Raw genomic sequence first — 19,494 nt, 5'->3', positions numbered from 1 at the left:
TAACTCACTTGCAACAGCAGCTGTATGGAGACGATGAGACTTTCACACTCCGTCTCCCCTCAGCACTTCTGTCTTCCGCGTGACGCTCTGCTGAGTTCACCAGCTAATGAATCCCCCAAACAAACTGAAACTGCTTCGAACACACACACACACACACACACACACACAAACTGCTCTAATTGACACTCTGGTTTCTTGGGTACCGCCGCTGACACCCCGGATTGTTTCGGACTTCTCGCAGCAAATCGATGCAGGGCCGTTTCTGCTGTTTTCGATGTTTCATCTTTTTCCGTCTCTCTGTGTGTTTTCCTTCAGGATGTACCCAATAAAAGAGGTTCCTGTGGAGGCAGAGGCCCTGACTGACTGGCTGTACCAGAGGTTTGTGGAGAAGGAAAAGTTGCTGACCCACTTCTACGACACAGGTCAGTCTCTCGGTGTGGTCAAGTCAAACTGAAATGTAAACGGTAATCATAGTTTAAAAGTTTCAAAAGAGCTTGGAAACGTAGTAGTGATTCCTTTACTGGTCCTTTACTGAGGAAAAGGCCTATTTCTGACTAATTTTATTATCGTAAATGGTTTGTATATAGCGTTTTTCTAGTCTTGACTACGTTCTATGTGTAGCGCATTTCCTATTCTATCTGTCATACGCATCCAAGTGTCATGCCCAAGGACACGTTGGCATTTTGGCTAGCGGAGCGTAATTTATTAACTTTCTGAGATTCGTGTACACTTAATTGTGCCAATTGCTCACTCTCACTAGAGCTGTTGTGTGAGTATATCACAATATATGATTTCACAAAAATTCAGTGTTTTGCAGTATCATGACATATTGTATCGTGACTCAAATTTTGTGATAACATCATATCATGACTTAAATATTGTGAAAATATCACATTGTGACTTAAATATCGTGATATTGTATTGTGTCTGAAATATGGTGATTATATCATATCGTGACTTAAATATCGTGATATCATATCGTGACTTAAATATTGTGATAATGTCATGACTTAATTATCACGATAATATAATATTGTGACTTAAATATGCTGATAATATCATATCCTGACTTAAATATTGTGATAATATCCTGACTTAAATATCATGATATTGTGACTTAAATATCGTGATATCATATCATGACTTAAATATCGGCATATCATCGATCCATCCATCCATTATCTACCGCTTTATCGTGACTTACATATGGTGATAATATCCTGACTTAAATATCATGATATTGTGACTTAAATATTGTGATAATATCCTGACTTAAATATCATGATATTGTGACTTAAATATCGTGATATCATATCATGACTTAAATATCGGCATATCATCGATCCATCCATCCATTATCTACCGCTTTATCGTGACTTACATATGGTGATAATATCCTGACTTAAATATCATGATATCATATCGTGATAATGTCATGACTTAAATATCATGATAATATCATATTGTGACTTAAATATCATTATTATATCATATCATGACTTAAATATCCTGATAATATCATGACTTAAATATCGTGATAATATCATATTGTGACTTAAATATCACTATAATATATCGTGACTTAAATATCGTAATAAGGTCATGACTTTAATATCATTATAATATCATATTGTGACGTAACTATTGTGATAATATTGTGACTTAAATATCATGATAATATCGTGACTTTAATATCGTGATAATGTTGTGACTTCAATATCGTGATGTCGTCGTACCGTATTGTCTCCGACATGTTTTCAAATTTAAACTTTTCTCCCCAAATTTGAATGGATATCGGAATTTCATGTGAAAAACAATAGCCTCGTTATTTGCAGATAGTTGTACTCGCTCAGATTCAAACAGCAGTTTGTAAATGTGCACTTAGCAGTAACTAGGGAGTGACTTTGTACACAACTTTTGTCTGAGTCTCTGCGAGGCGCTCCCCCACGGTAATATTTGACCAACATTATTAGAGGACTGCTGTTGCTAGGAGACGTGCCGTCAACTTCACTGCTGCGCCGCTGAGCGTGCTGTAACCCTGGTTATTGGACAAACAATGACAAAGGAGGGTGTTGACTGGAGACATTTATGTTTCTGTCTCTTTCATCTCAAACAGACTTGAGGGAATCCTTATCTACTTTGATCCTAACAACACACTGATCAATTATTTTACATTTGGTGGTTAAAGGTCAAAGGTTAAGGCCTCTGTTACCCAGCAATGCCTTTAGGGAAACTTAACACATTTTGCACACGTTTTTACTTGTATTCAAGGATGAATTTAGTATCTTTTGGCAGTCAAAGGTCAATATTTGGCATATTTTTTAGCCGTTATGCATTAAATGGCTGACGAGAGGAACTTTGGGTGATTGTTTAATAATGGGTTGATGGCGATCAGTGAAGGTTGAGCTTTAAACACATAATAACAGTGGTTTTCCTCAGATTTCTCAGCCAAACAACATTTTAACTTTTTCAACATGGCTCCATCTCTGGCCTCCATGTTGTTTTATTATTATTATTATTATTATTGATGACATAAGTCATGCATAGTAACCAACGTAACCCATCTACTGATCCTGGAAGAGGAGGCTCTTTTCTTTCTGCTTCCTTTGGATCGAGGAAGAGTCTGAAATCCTCACGTTTACACGTCGTTCATGTATTTCTTCATATCTCAACAGGATCCTTCCCTCCTCTAGAGGGACACAAGGTGGCAGTTTCCCGGCAGATGACCCTTGACCCCGTGTGGCTGTGCGTCATCCAGTCGTTTGCGTTCGCCTCTGGCTACGTGTGGTACAACGTCCTCCAGTACCTCTACTGCTGTTTATTCTGAGTGCACTGATGATGACGATGATGTGAGAGTCTTAAACGGACCACTGGATATAAAAGCCTCAGGATCGTTTGGTGTGTGGCCCAGTGTCGCAGTCGCCCCCGCTACGAAAGGAATGAATGTACAATTTAGCGACAGTGGAGCGGAGAGACTTTTACCAGGAATCAATAAACATATGAAGATAAAGGAACAGGAAAAAAAAAAAACCAACAGTATGTACGTGGTCACAAGCATAGTTAACTCACACACACTTCCCTAACGCCACACGCTCACATTTTTGATGTTTACACGTCCTCATACACGTAAGACGCTGACACATACGTAACTTTTGATTCAAAAAGTTAACAAATATGAGGCTCAGGACTTCTCCAGATGATGCTCTGGAGCAGACTCTCTCTGTCTCTCACCCTCCTCCATTCCTTCCTTCCTTCCTTCCCAGGCTTTAGCCGTTGTAGTTTTACAGTCTGTACGGACGCAGGCGCGTGTGTGTGTGTGAGTGAATATATGTGACTAGAAGCCTGAAGTCTGCCCTGATGATTCTTCCTCCTGGCAAGAGTTGATGAAGCCCACTGGACCTCTCTCTTTCAGCCCCGCCGACTGTAGGCAGCTGGCCACACCTTCCCGGAGCGAGCGGCTGTTTGTTTAACGCCGCGGCCGCTCCTCCTGGCCTCCATTGCACTACGGATCCATACTGCCCGAACCTAACTGCTCCCTGCCCCCAGGAAACGCTCCAGAATGATGGTAGACGGTAGCTTCCCCCACCCCCCCCTCCTCCCTCCTTTCACCCGCATATCACCACAATTACAGTATGTTGTTGTTTTTCTCCTCCCTTTTTTCGTCCTGTGAGCTCATTGGAAGAAAACATAAATAAAGGGGGGGGTGGGATCGTGTTTACACTGGCGACCCTGTGGCTGCGAAGGCAACACTTTGACATAGGATGAGTTTGTTTTTTTTTGTTTTTTCAAGACGCGAACAGAGAAAGTGGAGACGGTGACGTACTTCTAACAAAAGGAAACAAAGGAAATGGGTTTAGGATTACACGACGATCACCTACAAAGTGACTCTGACGTCTTACATGGAACCTGTTTTTCACCACACACACTCACACAAAAGTAGACACACACGAGTCCGCGGCCATGAGTTAAAAAAACCGTCGAGGATCATCTCAGCGAGCCAGACTGAGACGTTGGAGAGGGAGACGACCTCTTATTCTCTCATTGGACTGATGTAGTTTTACAAATATTTAAGCCATATGCTTAGTGTTTTTGGGTGCGGGGGGTGAAAAAAAGACATGGAGAAAAAAAAAGTTTTTTTTTCTTTCTTTTTATAAAAAGCTACCCAAAATGTTCAGCATTCAAAAAAAAAACACAAAAAAAATAAGTTATTTTGGCTCACAGAAGTATCGGTGTCATTACTGTAAATTTACAGCATAACCTGCCTAACTGAGTGTGTGCTCGTCGTCTCCCCCCCCCTCCCCCTCCCACTTTTGATAAATATTAACTCATGTGTTTGACAGCAGCAACATCCTCCCTCCCCCCCCCCCCCCCCTCCCTTCACAGGTGGTCAGATATTTTTATTTCATTTTTAAATTACATGGACTTTTGTCGTCATGTCATTCTATGTTTAAATCTTGTACATAACAAAGCTGAGGAAGAGTTTATCATTGGAAAGGAAATATGTGCGCGCCATTGCTTGTTTTTTTGTTTTGTTTGTGTGTGTCCAGGATAATTTCAAAGATTTTTTTTAATCCAAATGATGATGAATGTGTAAAAAAAAAAAAAAAGAAAGCAAGGATTTTTCCCTTCACTTCTCAGTGTTATCATGTTTTTTTTTTAATTTTGAATTCCTGTGTTTCAAGACGATTGAAGCTTATACCGTAACGTCTGACTTTTTGACTGACGCCCCAAGTTTTAAACGTACACAATTGTAGATTTTAAAATCGGAACAATCAGGAGTTGGTGGGGAGGGGGAATAAACCCCCCCCACAGAGATGGTCGACTGTTTCACTCGTCACTGAACAAGGGAAAACTGTGGCAGGTCCGTTCAGCGACGCAGCTGTTGTCTCTCGAATGTACTCGTGTCGTGCTTTTGAGGTCAATTAAGTGTAATTTGCTTAGCCTGCTTTAATTAGGACGATTATAGAGGACTGTCGTTATGAACCGATGCATTAACGGGTGCATTTTAGTAGTTACTGCCCTCTGTGTGCGCACCACTGTTTGTAGAAACTGTGTTCAATTCAAAACAAGGGCTACCTGAGACTGGGTAGGTGTTTTAAATCAGACATGTAGATGTGTTTCATCCAGTGGCCCCGTTCAGATCCCCCTCCATTGTGAGAGTGACTTTAAATGATGAAGCTTCTTCTTTTTTTTTTTTTTTTTTTAAATATTATTTTTTTGATCATGTTTCCAAAGAAGGCAGGGAAATAATAAAAAACTTTTCCTAGATGTGGTTTTAGGAAATAAACACAATAGGGATTTAAACAAATTATACTAGAAACTGTCTGTAATTTTCCATTTTGTACTCCTTTAATTCCTAGCTACACAGCCATTTTACAACACAGAAAACTTGTGCTGGAATAAAACATCATAAAGATCCTAACTGGAGTGGTGCCTCTCTTTAATGTCATTTTCTACTCCTGGTAAAGAAAATACTGTTTTAGTATAACATGTGAGTCTTAGGGGTCGTTGGGTTACATTATTAGAATTATTACTTAAGTTTATATGGGAAATATATGTATATGTATATATATATATATATATATATATATATACGTGTGTGTGTATATATATGTGTGTGTGTGTATATATATATGTGTGTGTGTATATATGTGTATATATATATGTATGTATGTATGTATGTGTATATATATGTATATGTATACATGTTTATATTATAATAATAATATGTGTGTGTGCGTATGTATGTATACGTGTATGTATATATGTATGCATTTATACGTGCATGTGTATATGTTTGTATGTATATGTATACGTGTATATGTATGTATGTATATGTGTATACGTATGTATATATACATATACATATGTATATGTTTGTGTATATGTATATATATATGTGTGTATATGTATACACACACGCACACACCAACTCTTTCACTTACCAACTCCAATATTTGATGGCATCTCCTGCTCGCTCATGGAAGTCTTTGGTTTTTCTTGCTTTTTCTCTTGCAGCGCTTCAGTTTGGAGTCAGACGGTGACACAACATGGAAATATAACAATCGTATCTGATATGATTGAGAGTCGTCAGGTCACATGACATGAAAAGGTACTGCAAAATCAGATTCATAGGCGTCCGGTATTGTGTTTTTTTGTGTCCTGTTCACGTGTGATAGTAACACTGGTGTGGCTTTGGAGTTCCTGACATGGAAGCTGAACTGAATATTAATGTAACGAGGTGTATATTTTTGGATTGGATGTATTTACTACAATGTCTTAAAGTGTTTTTTCCCCTCCTCAGTCAGAAGAATGCACGATATTTGACACTATCTGATATATCAACCAATAACCAATCAATCTCCAGTAATAGTTGGTGAGGGCGCAAGCGTAGAAGTCCAGGAGGAGGTAGCAGCCTAATTTTTTTTGATTTTTTATATACTTTATTAATAAGGGAATTTCCTTCTCTCTACTAGAAACGTTCCTAGAATTAGGACCAGCGAGCAGCCACTCAGCAGCGTCTGGGAGGAGCAATGGGGGTAGGGTACCTGGTAGGGACTCTTTCTTTATATCATATGAGGGGGTTCTTGGAATGTTTTGGAAAAGCTCCAAATCTCTCTCCAAGGTCACCTCTGTCACACACACACAGTTCCTCTGGAGACTGTGTGTGTGTGTCCTCTGTGAAGACTCCAGTGTTAAGTCCTCAAACACCTGCAATCAACTATTTCATGGGCACTGCCTCCACCACAAGGTCCTCGATGTCACGCTTTTCTCGCTCCGTGCCTCCTCGTGAATTCACCGGTGATGACAGTGTCCCTCGAGTCAGCAAGCACTAAAACATCCAGCTGTGGAGAGGAGAGGAGAGGGGAGCCCGGCCTGAATGTCACTGCTGCAGCAGCAGCAGCAGCAGCAGCACACTGGTGTTAGGATCACACGCACATACTGTACCTGTCAACAGCACGTCAAGAGTACAAGAGTGGAGGGGGAAAAAAACGACATCCAAACATCCATTTTCTACCGCTTTATCCTCCACATGAGGGTCACAGGTGCCAGACCCAGCTGACGTAGGGTGAAAGGCAGGGTACAGGGCCCCAGTCCATCACAGAGCCACATGGAGACAAACAACTACCCATTCTCACACCTATGGACAATCTAGAGTGTCTAACCAAAAATCTAACCAAGGTTTTTGGACTGTGGGTCCCACGGGTCTTCTTACTTCTTACGTAAAAAAAAAAAATGCTTATAGTGGCAAACGTAAACTTAATTCCAAAGCTACTCAAGGTCATTAGCTGTAGGCAGGTTCTGTAATGGGTCACTATGCTCTGGGTCTTTCTTCAGCTAGGATCACTCCTGTGAAGACTGACCTTTTCCTCGCAAAGAAAATAAAACCTTGTCGGCCGGCAGAAGTTTCTCTATTTCGTTCTTCACCAGCAGCAGAGAACTTCCACAACATTACTTCATGTCTCCTTGTGGTGGTGCTGCTCAAATAAATAAGGGGAAACTTGGGAGGACGTTAACCTGGTTGAAGAAGAGTGAGTTTACAACGAGATAATGGCGGAGAAAGCTACGTTAAGAGATGCTTCATCCATGTTCAGTACATAGACTTTTGTAAATAAATAGAGAAATCCTGCCTTTTTACCTTTTCACGGGCGTTTAGTTTGCTTCAGTTGGACAGATGTCGTGATGTATCGCTATGTGATCATCTTGCTGTATCGCAATATTATTGGTATCGTGGACCGTGTATCGTATCGTGAGGTAACCTGTGATTCCCACCCCGACTGTGGAAGTTTTGGACTAGAACGCTGAGTTCAAACGTGGGAATTTCGAAGGACATGAGGACCACGAGCCTCTTTTGACCACAGGTTGTTGTAGGATGTCAACGCTCCCTCTCAGCTCCTGGCCTTTAACATGGGCAGGTGACATCATTGCGGCCTCAGGCACAGGACTGTCTCTGTTGTTTTTAGCTGTCACTTTTCCACCTGCACACCCCCCTCTCCCCCTCGCTCCTCCTTCTGTCTGTTCCTTGGCTGATTTCCAAACTCCTCCAGCCCTTTGTTTTGGTAGGAGTGACCTTTGCAGAGGCAGACTGAGCAGAGCGGTGCGGGGCGCTCACTTTGACGGTGGGTGGGTGTGTGTGTGTGTGACTCGTGTCAGTGTGTGGTCCAGGCAGCAGAGATCAGAGACGGCTCGGAGGAGAATTTGAACACGACTGTTTTTCATGGGTGTCCTGCTGAGAAACCCCGCAGACGGAGTTTATTTCAGGCAGCAGGAAGCGCGATTTGCTTAAATTAGGAAAAATTTGTGACATAAATATTGCCGAGACTGCAACAAACGTAGGACTTCCCTTGTCCCAAGGGTGTCAGGAAACTACGGTGGCCTTCACAAACCACAAAGAACAACGTCCACTGGGCTAGTAAAGAAGTGTCAGCACAAGATGGCGGCCTCCATAAAGCAAGACCCTTCTCTTAAATACATAAAAAGGATTATTCTAAGGCTACGGCTACTATTTTGAAGCAATCGTACACTTATACAAACATACTTAACAGTAGCATATTCAGTTTTTGCCCGTTAACCCTCGTAAATGTTACACACTGGACCTTTAAGCCGATGCCGCTGCTCACAGAATCAGAAAAGATGTCATTATCCGATTAATATCAGTGTGATTTTGTGATCTTTTTTAATAATGTGGAAACTAATTAAACGTCATCCCCCTCTGGGATTATCTTGAAGTGTAGTTGAAGAGAGAAAAGTTGTTCCTTTAAGAAGTAAATGATATCAGGGCACTTGGACTTCTAGAATATTGTAATATAATGCATTTTATTAGTCACTTATAAGAGTGTGGCAACAATGAATGAACAAATTATTATTATTATTATTATTGTTTATTACTTAGTCTAAAACCATAAAGATACCATCTGAATCTTAAAGAATCCATCATCAATTCATTTTGTATCTAGTCTGTTTATTTACAATATATTTGACAATATTTCTATTCTATTTTATTCTATATAATTATAACTAAGAGGTGATTTGTTTTCTTCTTCTACACCCAAAGTAACCCTGCTGTGTTGTTATTATAGTGGTGTATCTGGTACCCAGAAGTAAGAGCAGAGTGAGAGGTCGCTGCATGTTGCCACTCTCAGATGGAGACTCCTCAGGAGGCCCCTCTGGTCCAAATCCAAGGGCCAAAGACGCCAATCAGCCTCCTGTGTCTCTTCTGCTCCATCATGCAGCCATGGAAACTGCGACAATGACGCGGCCCGTGACCTTTTAGCTTGTTCGGGGGGAACAACCGTGGATGAGAGGTGAACAAAACCCAAAAGATCATGTCTCTCGCCATCGCAGGCAGACACAGAAAGTAGTTTTTACACATCTCATGTAGCTGCTGTTTCTTTTCATTTTTGTCCATCGAGAGCTATTCTTGTAGTTCTTAATATACGACTTCTCTCTCAGTTAGAAAAAACACTTTCTCACCCATTTCCACCTCAGCGTGTGACTCAGGCGTTTAAAAAGAGGAGGAACATTTGTTTAAATATACCCAATAAGTTTGGACCACATTTACGTTACTATTTTCTTAATCCATGAGAAAAGGGGACTATTCTGAAAGCTGAGCAGGAATATCTATCTATCTATCTATCTATCTATCTATCTATCTATCTATCTATCTATCTATCTATCTATCTATCTATCTATCTATCTATCTATCTATCTATCTATCTATCTATCTATCTATCTATCTATCTATCTATCTATCTATCTATCTATCTATCTATCTATCTATCTATCTATCTATCTATCTATCTATCTATCTATCTATCTATCTATCTATCTATCTATCTATCTATCTATCTATCTATCTATCTATCTATCTATCTATCTATCACAGAGTGTATTTCGGCGCCATCTTGTGGCCAAAAGAGCGTATATAATGTATGTTCCCGCTCAAGTCTCGCGGTATTTCAGGCGCTTAGCAACCTCCCATTTTGTATGTTCGCTCTGGCCAATCAGGAGTCCCCGTGTGTGGCGCGTCGACCAATCAGCGGCACGGATTTGGGCACCAATTTAAACCAACAGACACCGCTTACTGTTTTGATAGCGAGCGGAGTGAACCAGCGAGTACACCAAAAACAATAGTTGTTGTGCTTTTAAACGCCATAATCTGCATTTATGACCAAACGGAGCTGTGAAGTATATCGAGAGACAACTTTGGAAAGTAGTCCGTTCTAACGTTTCCCGGTTTAGGAGCCGGGTTAACGCGTGAGCTCAAGGTGACTTAACGTCAGGCTCGTTTTAAACGAACAGTTTAAATGCCGTCCCGTGTTGACGACTACGAGGTGTTGTACACGATAGGCTCGGGCTCCTATGGAAGATGCCAGAAAATAAAACGGAAATCCGACGGAAAAGTGAGTAAAACTCAACGTTTGTGTGCACGTACGTCATTGTTTACATGTAGCTGGTTACCATTCTCCTCAACAGTTTTGTTCTTTGTAGCCCAGACGTGTAATAAATGTGAATCTAAATGACAATAGGAAAGCGTTTTCCACTTTATAAAGCCACTACCACAGTAGTTGTGGTCCCGGTTTGCACAGCAGCCATTTTGAGAGGTCAAAGTAGGAAAAATCCCAGGTGTAAATAATCAATTCAATGATGGCGGCGTTCCATGTGGCTAAGTTTCATGGTGCATGCTGGGTAATTTTCCCACTGTCCTGACGTACATGAACTAAACAGAGGAGTCACGCATACAAGCATGTCAAAATGGCTTCTTTGCAGAGGAAATATTAGCCACAACAGTTTTGTTTGTGTTGCCTATTTTCTATATTGTTGTTTTTTTCATATCCACACTATTTCCTTTCATGTCCTAAAATGTCTGTTTGTGTATACATGCTAATGAATGTACAGTGTCCTTCACAGTGAACAGCCACTGCCATGTATTTCTCATTATCCCAGTATGCTGTCATCCAATTATGAACCGGCAACTTGATTTTTTTTGTTTATATCAACCCTTTCTTGTTCATGATTATTGCTTATAAATATTAGATGTCATTCTCTGTCCTTGTGATTAATTCGCTCTCATTTCCAACTGTAGATCCTGGTGTGGAAGGAGCTGGACTATGGCACCATGGCAGAGAGCGAAAAGCAGATGCTGGTGTCGGAGGTGAACCTCCTGCGGGAGCTGAAGCACCCAAACATAGTGCGATATTACGACCGCATCATCGACCGCACTAACACAACGCTGTACATCGTCATGGAGTACTGCGAGGGTGGGGACTTGTCCAGCCTCATCGGCCGCTGCATCAAAGAAAGGTGACATGAGAGACTTGACGGTGACATGAACACTGTACAGTCGGTGTATTTATGTATGTGACATTCACGTCTGACAGTACCCGCAGAATTAAATGTTTATTTGCCATTTTTCAGGCGTTATTTAGAGGAGCAGTTCATCCTCAGAATCATGGCGCAGCTCTCGCTGGCCCTGAAGGAGTGCCACAGACGCAGCGACGGCCGGGCCACGGTTCTTCATCGGGACCTGAAACCAGCCAACATCTTCCTCGACAGGAAGCAGAACGTTAAGATCGGCGACTTTGGTCTGGCGAGGATCTTGAATCATGACACCAGCTTTGCAAAGACATTTGTTGGGACACCTTACTACATGTCCCCAGTGAGTTGTTTAACTTCTGCTGTCTGTTTTTGTCCATGTTCAATATTTACTGTGACTAATGAACTGTGATCCGTCCTGCAGGAGCAAATGAACCAGTTGTCATACAACGAGAAGTCGGACATTTGGTCGCTTGGGTGTTTGCTGTATGAGCTATGTGCACTGTCGTAAGTTCTCCAGCTCTTCTGTTTGCTTGTTTTTTCAACAGCTTGTCTGTTGACTGCAAATCTGACATGTTCCCTAACTGTCTCCTCTAGGCCTCCGTTTACTGCTTACAACCAGAGGGATCTGGCAGAGAAGATCAGAGAGGGAAAGTTTAGAAGAATTCCCTACCGCTTCTCTGAGCAACTGAATAGTTTACTCAGCAAAATGCTCAACCTGAAGGTTAGTAGTTAATCATCATGCAAACATTCTGTAATATGATTGAAGAGGACCATTAATGTGTCTAAAAACCACTTGTGCTGAGTGTGGTCACATTACTTGGTGTGAACCTATACTCTACTTAAGGCTGTCTGCATGCAATCACATCTGTCCTCAGGGATCGTACAGTAACGGGTTGTCTTTTTCTGTTAGGACTATCTGAGGCCGTCTGTGGAGTCCATTCTCCAGAGCAGCCTGTTGGCCGACGTGGTTGCAGAGGAGCAAAGGAGGGTGGAGGTGCGGCCTCAAAAAAAATCGTCAGACTCTGACTGTCCCCTTCACAAGCCTGCTGAGCCGCGGGCCGTCCCCACAGCTGCAGAGCTAAGGCTCAGGGAAGAGGCGCTGAGGGACCGAGAGAAGGCACTAAAGGGACGTGAAGAGAGGCTGGAGAGTAAGATGTTCAACCAGTGCATTACACCCGTCTACCTTGAAGTGGGAATTATCATCCTCTGGCTCAAGACTAGAAAATACACTGTCTTTATGAGAGTATTACATTTCTTTCTGTCAAATACAGTGGAAACGAGTAATAACGGCAGCGATTATGAATCACTGACCCGTGGCTATCTGTATGCATTTGACTTGAATGTGTCTTCCACCTGGAATAAACCAATCCCACGCTAAAATGAGCGCAATAGGAACATGTTTAAATGTAATTCGGTGAGTTTGTGTTTATTTGCACATTAAAGGTTTTGGGCTGCTTTCCAACTTCAGACACAAGACCTATAATCACAATAAACCCAAACAATGCCCAAGCTTAGCAGGGATTCTGTGAGCGTCTAATAAAACTGAAAACACTGTTTATCATATTTCATGTTGTCAAACAAACCTGTGTAACTGGATCAGGTTTTTGCATGCTGCCCTTGTAACAGAAGTGCTGTAACCAAACCTGCATAAAGTATATTCCACACCTAAATCACTCTGGATTTTACACATACACACACTGTATGATCAGTAAGATAAATGCTACTAATGCCAAAAGTCGACTCTTTTTGTTTTTTCATTGCAGAAAGGGAACAGGAGCTGTGCGATCGTGAACGTCTGTCACACGAGAGGCTTGCAAAGTAATTTCAATCAAATTTTTAAACAGGAGGTTTATTTGACTTATCTATCACTCTTTTTCTTCTAAATTAATATTATCTTCTGTTTCAGGGCGGAGAGTTTACTGAAGAATTACAACCGCCTACAGCAGCAGAGGGACCTGGCACCTTTCTATGGCAGAGACATAGGTATGGGAATCAGAAGACCGGTGGACTTTGTGAGCAGAGACGAGACCTGAGCACGTTTCGTCTTTGTCCTTCTGTTTGTGTGTTGTGTTTTATTTATTACTTTTTAAAAGCCATGCTAATAAAGTTTTTATACACCAATAGAGACATAATTAAACTAGAGGATTTGTGCATTTCCCTTGAAACCAGCAGTTCAGTGCACTGAGCATTTTTTAAACCACTGCCACTGAAGTTTTGGACCTTTCATTATTAGAGCTATACAAACTAACAGGAAAGGCTGGCTCAGTATTCCCGACTAATGGAACTAGTAATTCATGTTGCATGCCTGGCTATCTGAAATCCAGCCGTCATGTTACTAAACTTTAATCTAATGTTACTCCCCCCCCCCCAGACGTGGATAGCCTCTCCCCTGGCAAGAAGAAGGTCCACTTTGCTGGTGAGAGCAAAGAGAACCAGCGGCCCGATAGTCGTCAGAGTGTGGCGTCCCAGGAGCTGATCCTGATGAGGCTGCAGGCGGCCAAAGTGCGCGCTCGGACGCTGAGCGATGTTGAAAAAGACTGTCAATTCAAGAGCAGAGAGATCCTCGGCATCCGATAATCACACAAGTGTCACCGTGAGTCTGTTGTGTGATCGCAGGCCAGGAGTTATTAGAACTGGGTCTAAATAAAGATTTATATATGAGTGGAATGGTCACTGTAACAGTGAGTGAAGGCAAGGACTTCAGTCAGCCACTGTGTTGTGTGTGTGTGTGTGCTGTCATGTTCTGGTTTGTAGATGTTTTTATAGGCAGCTTGTGAAATACACTGTGTCCTTGTCGTTGTGTATATAAGTTACTTGTTAGGTTTTCTTTTTGTCGTAACGTGTAACGTTATGAAGAACCACACACTAAACATGGAAACTATGCAAAATGAATGATTTTTTTTTTTTTTTTAATACTGAACTAGGATTGAGTCATCCTAATGAAGAGCTGTGTGCCAAATACTGTCTGTACACGTTGTAAAAGAAATGCAACTAGTATTTATACATGTATGAAGTTGTTTGTCAAATGGTACCATTTAGAGTTTTAGTTGTATATAAAAATCTACAGCATTAAAAAAAAAAGGAACAAATGAAAGCAGCAGTTTGTAATTTACATCACAATGATACTGCTCCATTTGATCAAAACGGATAGTTCCCACAAGGGGTCATCAGTTCACCAGCACTTTAAGAAACCTGATTATAAACCTTCACACCTGGAACTGTTTGTTTCTTGATCAAAGGCAGATTTAACACTAGTTACGAGAGTCATTGATGTTTGAGTAATAATGGACATAAAAAGTGATTAAATAAAGTCAAGTGTGATTCAAAATGCAGCTTCCCCACAATTTATCCATATCTTAATCTATTTCAAAGATAACATGAGACTGTGTTTGGTTAGTTCTGTTAATAACTGTAGAACTAATTATCACCATTGTGTTTAGAGGATATTTAAGGCCAATAATTACTAGATTATACAACTTTTAATGAAATGACCCACAACTAACTGGGTTCTGGTACTTTTGCACCACTTGATTGGATCAACTTTGTGGGAGGAAAAATAACTAATTAATAAGGGAAGTGTCTTTATAGTTGATAACAAAGTTAGTTCATTGGTACTAAATGGTTTTACAGCTGAATTACCTTGATATGACAGTAGATTGTATCATAGGACAATAGTAACAATACTAGTCTGTCTTTCATCTGCGCTGTCCATTCATTTCTATGGGAGTTTTTTGATGTTGTTGTTTTTTTACACTTTCTTCGCAGAATGTTACTTTAGATGTTAGGAAAACAAGAAGCGCTTTGGTGTTTAATCAAAGCGCCTTTTCATAATTACAGGAGAATTTTAGCGGAGCCTGAAGATGAGATTGGAATCGTTAAATTACGTTTTTGATCATCGATCAACCGATGAGTAGTCCAGATGAATAGTCCAGATGAGTAGTCCAGATGAGTAGTCCAGATGAATAGTCCAGATGAATAGTCCAGATGAGTAGTCCAGCTGCGCGGTGCGTAGCAACCGCTGTTTGTCTCCTTTTCCACGCCCACTAGCGGCAGTTGCAACGTGCGACCAATCAAAGGCGACCTCCGCGCCGCTCCGCCAATGGGAACGAAAGGAGGCGTGTCGTTAAGGCGCCGTGTTCCGTGTGGAAAGTTTACCGGCTCGGGTGCAAAGTTTCAGCCGTCTGCAAAGCACAGCTCGTCGGTCGGCGAACGTTTCTAGAATATGCGGTCCGATGCGGCGGTGTATTCACACGGTACCGAGTCTCACAACACCACGGACTAATTTCGCGTGTCTTCTTCGGACCGGGACGAGTGATGCTGCTGAACGACGACACTGTTTACACCGACCGTTGTATTGTCTCAGGGAGCCAGCTAGCATAAGCTCACTCGCTAGCTAGGAGTCGAACCGGAGAGCTAGCTAGGCTGTCGACCGGTTGATCGCGTAAGAAGAAAACGCCGAGACCTCGTTAAAGTCGACCGAGGACCGCAGTAAAGAGGATCAAAAATGGCCTGCGAACCGAACCGAGTCCGGCTGCTCTGCATGCTCTCACTGACTTTTGGATATTTCATCGTGGAGGTGGTGGTGAGCCGGATCACCTCATCTCTGTCCATGCTGTCGGACTCCTTTCATATGCTGTCGGATGTCATCGCGCTGGTCGTGGCTCTGGTCGCGGTGCGTTTCGCGGAGAAAACCCACGCGACCAACAAAAACACTTTCGGCTGGATCCGGGCGGAGGTGATGGGGGCTCTGGTCAACGCCGTCTTCCTCACCGCGCTGTGCTTCACCATCATACTGGAGGCGGTCGAGCGCTTCACTGAACCCAATGAGATCGACTCCCCGATAGTGGTGGCCGTGGTCGGTGCCGTGGGGCTCCTGGTCAACCTGCTTGGGCTCTGCCTGTTCCACGGGCACGCCGGCGGCGGACACGGACACTCCCACGGAGGTCACGGTCATGGGAGTAAGAACAAGAAGGGCAAAGCGATCCAGAAGGCTGGGAACGGGTCTTCGGTCGAGGAGACCAACAACTTGGTGGGCAATCACAACAGCCCCGGGGATGTGAGACCGATAAACGGTAAGAATGTAAACAGCAAAACTGAAGATCGGTCCAGTCTTTTGGCTTTAATGTGGTAATGAGTTGATTAAGATTCAAAAATTCTTTATTGTCGTTATTTATACACACAATACGCTTCAAAATGTGACAATAATTAAAATTGACACTATAAACAGTTTAAAAAAGGCACTATAGATGGTAAATTTGACACTATAAATAGTTTATTACACATAAATAAATTACACAGAGTAAAAAAATATATATTGCAAAAATCTGTTATAAAATTTCCATCCACTGATAATTGGGAGCAAAACACTACATGGAACAAAAGTTTGGGTCAGAAGACATAAGTTGATTTTCATAATAAATAAATAAATGGAATGTTTGCTGTTTATCTGCTCATGACAGTTATATTGTGCTCACCTTATCACAACACCTTATCAGCTGATGTTGCTCCAGGTCAGGTCACCAAAATGCAGAAGCTGATGTGAAGTTTCAATCACGTGTGATTTGACGTCACCCCCCCCCCCCCCCCCCCATTCAATCTGTCTCTAGTATCAACCATGAATTCAACAGTATGCGATTTAACAGATTTAAAGCCAGATTGACCGTGTTCATTTTCCTTTAAAGCCATTATGTTTACACACGTTCGATATTGTGTTACCGGTTTAGCTACTACTGTCTTACACCACGACATTGACATCAGGATACACTGTGCGTGTTTGGTGTTTTTTTTTATGCCGTCCTTTTGAAATGTGACAACCGCCACTGACACCGATAGAAGAAGACGACTCAGGTTTCAGGCTTTGTAATTATTATCTGTGTGAGCACAGATATGTTGAAGAGTTTAGTCTGAGTGAGCCACGAAACTTTGTCTTTGACAAGTTGAAACTTGTTGTCCGGGTTAAAATTCAACAATATTCCTGAACGTCTTTTTGTTGTCACGGCCATGTCGTGCAATTTGGTTTCCATAGTCATAGACGCAAACACCTCTTCCTTTTCCGTCTTTAAGTCGATGTTTAATCAATGACGGACAACCCCCCACAGAAGCATCCTTAAATGTGCCACTGTTCCTCCTCCTCCTTCCTCCTCACCCACTGAAGGGTTAAACCCATTTCTCCCCCCACACTGTTACTCCCTGCTATTTTCAATAAGCGTCGGCGCTAGGCTGCACTGTGCCCCCACCACCCCAGTGCACTGATCGCCGTTACTGGGTCATACATCAGTGTAAGGGGGGAAAGCGACAGCGCCCCAGTCGCACCATTAGAGCTGCTGATGAACGACCTGTATCGTCACTGGACGAACGTGAGCAGCCATTGCTCAATGTGTGCTTCCTCACTGCTCACAAATAGTCGTCCATTGTGTCCCCCCCCCCCCCTCACTAACGTTGATATCAATGGGTCATTTTAAGAGTTTAAAACAGAGTTTATATAAATGCATATTGGCTCACATTTATCAGGATTCTTTTGAGTGCTCGAAACACTTTGAGTCACAGGGCTGACTTGTATTTCACAATACTATTAGCAAAGAAAACACTTGAATTGACAGTGTTTTAGCAAATGGTCTATAATTGCATCTCTGGTGTCCCCTGGAACAGCTCCAACATGCGTTCGCTAACTTATAACCCAGTTGATTGACACAACTGCTAAACCCCTTGCTGCCACTGAAAGCACTTTAAAAAAAAAAAAGATAATTGTTGTTTTGTTCCTGTATGTGTCCGTATATTCACTCTGAATGTCACATTAGTATCTAAGTGTCAAGGTCCAGTTGATAACTGTACTTTCCACCTCATGCTCCAGTCGACTGAATTAATCTCCCGTTGTTTTATCTCCAGAAATCAGCTGTAAAGACGGCACAGAGGTGCAGATGAACGGCAACACCCTCTATGAGGACATGGACGCCGACCAGGAGTCGCCGTCGCAGCTCAACATGCGCGGGGTTTTCCTGCACGTGTTGGGCGACGCTCTGGGCTCCGTCATCGTGGTTATCAACGCTATAATATTTATATTCGTGTGGCAGCCCTGCCTACCCGACAAGGATTGTATGAACCCGTGTGTCCACAATCACGGCCCAGAGCCGCCGCTCAATCGCACGGGGCTGCCGCCCGCGAGGACTGCCGGCCCTTGCTGGGTCCTCTACATGGATCCCACTCTCTGCATCATCATGGTGGGAATCCTGCTGTACACCACCTACCCGCTGCTCAAGGAGTCGGCGCTCATCCTGCTTCAGACCGTGCCCAAGCAGATCAACATGCACCGGCTCAACGAGCGGCTGCTGAATCTGGACGGAGTGCTCGCCATCCACGACCTGCACATCTGGCAGCTGGCCGGCAGCCGCATCATCGCCACGGCGCACATCAAGTGCCACGACCCCACGTCTTACATGGAGGTCGCCAAGCGCATCAAGGACTTCTTTCACGACGAGGGCATCCACGCCACCACCATCCAGCCGGAGTTCGTCACGTTCAACTCCGAGTCGCGGGACTCGCTCTGCGAGCTCTCCTGTCGGACGCAGTGCGCTCCCAAACTGTGCTGCGGCTCCGCCGACAAAAAGACGAGCGGCGACTGCAGGTCGGCCGCCTCCTCGGCCTTGGAGGTGATCAGCGAGCGCGCGGAGCAGACCGAGGGCATTCAGGTGTGTCCTCAGTCAGAGGCTAACGTTACCGTCACCAGAGAGGTGGAGTCATCTCTGTGAGATGGAGAGGTCTGAGACAAGTCGAGGAGAAGCTCGATAACTACCACTACAGGCAGATTCCTTCACCATTGTCACTTGAGGATGCTGTTGTTGTTTTGCCCTGTAGTTGCCCTGACACAGATATTAGCCTTTTATTCTGTGAGACCCCCCCCTCCCCCCACAAAAAAAAACTTCTAGTTTTATGCATTTGATTATAATGTTTTTTTTCTTTATCTCCCTCTCTGTAATCTCTAAACCCCGCCCCCCCCAGAGCCTCTCCTCTGTGCCACTTGGTCCATCTCTTGTTGTCTGTTGCCCTGGTAGTGTGGTAGCGATGCATGTTGGGCCTCACTGACCGTATCTCCTCTCGGACTGAAGCGAGTCCTGCATGAGTGTCCCTCATTAACACCGTGTTGTAATGCGTCATCTCGTCTTCTGGTGTTTCTGTGCC

At 42.9% G+C, this 19,494-nt stretch overlaps 3 protein-coding genes across 3 annotated transcripts in view; all 3 read left to right on the top strand.

Moving 5' to 3' along the window:
* Positions 1-2,827, top strand: part of lpgat1 (lysophosphatidylglycerol acyltransferase 1) — a gene marked incomplete at its 3' end in the record, with an annotated part of 41,710 nt that extends 38,883 nt beyond the window's left edge. The window contains exons 7-8 of the mRNA XM_083899050.1: positions 316-422; positions 2,676-2,827. Coding sequence (XP_083755176.1) covers positions 316-422; positions 2,676-2,827 — 259 coding nt within the window. The remainder of the gene's footprint in view (positions 1-315; positions 423-2,675) is intronic.
* Positions 2,828-10,307: 7,480 nt separating this feature from the next.
* nek2 (NIMA-related kinase 2) lies at positions 10,308-13,896 on the top strand (the record flags this gene model as incomplete). Its single annotated transcript, XM_083899051.1, has 9 exons — positions 10,308-10,403; positions 11,087-11,304; positions 11,419-11,659; positions 11,741-11,823; positions 11,914-12,040; positions 12,230-12,467; positions 13,083-13,137; positions 13,226-13,302; positions 13,691-13,896. 9 exons carry the CDS (start codon positions 10,308-10,310, stop codon positions 13,894-13,896), a joined length of 1,341 nt encoding a protein of 446 aa, XP_083755177.1.
* Positions 13,897-15,823: 1,927 nt separating this feature from the next.
* On the top strand, positions 15,824-19,064 carry slc30a1a (solute carrier family 30 member 1a; the record flags this gene model as incomplete). Its single annotated transcript, XM_083898448.1, has 2 exons — positions 15,824-16,391; positions 18,205-19,064. 2 exons carry the CDS (start codon positions 15,824-15,826, stop codon positions 19,062-19,064), a joined length of 1,428 nt encoding a protein of 475 aa, XP_083754574.1.
* Between the last annotated feature and the right edge of the window lie 430 nt (positions 19,065-19,494).

Source organism: Microchirus variegatus (genome assembly GCF_963457635.1).
Source record: "Microchirus variegatus genome assembly, chromosome: 12".
Lineage (NCBI taxonomy): Eukaryota > Metazoa > Chordata > Actinopteri > Pleuronectiformes > Soleidae > Microchirus > Microchirus variegatus.
Note: the sequence above shows the minus strand (reverse complement) of the source record. Positions and strands in the feature narration are given on the sequence as shown.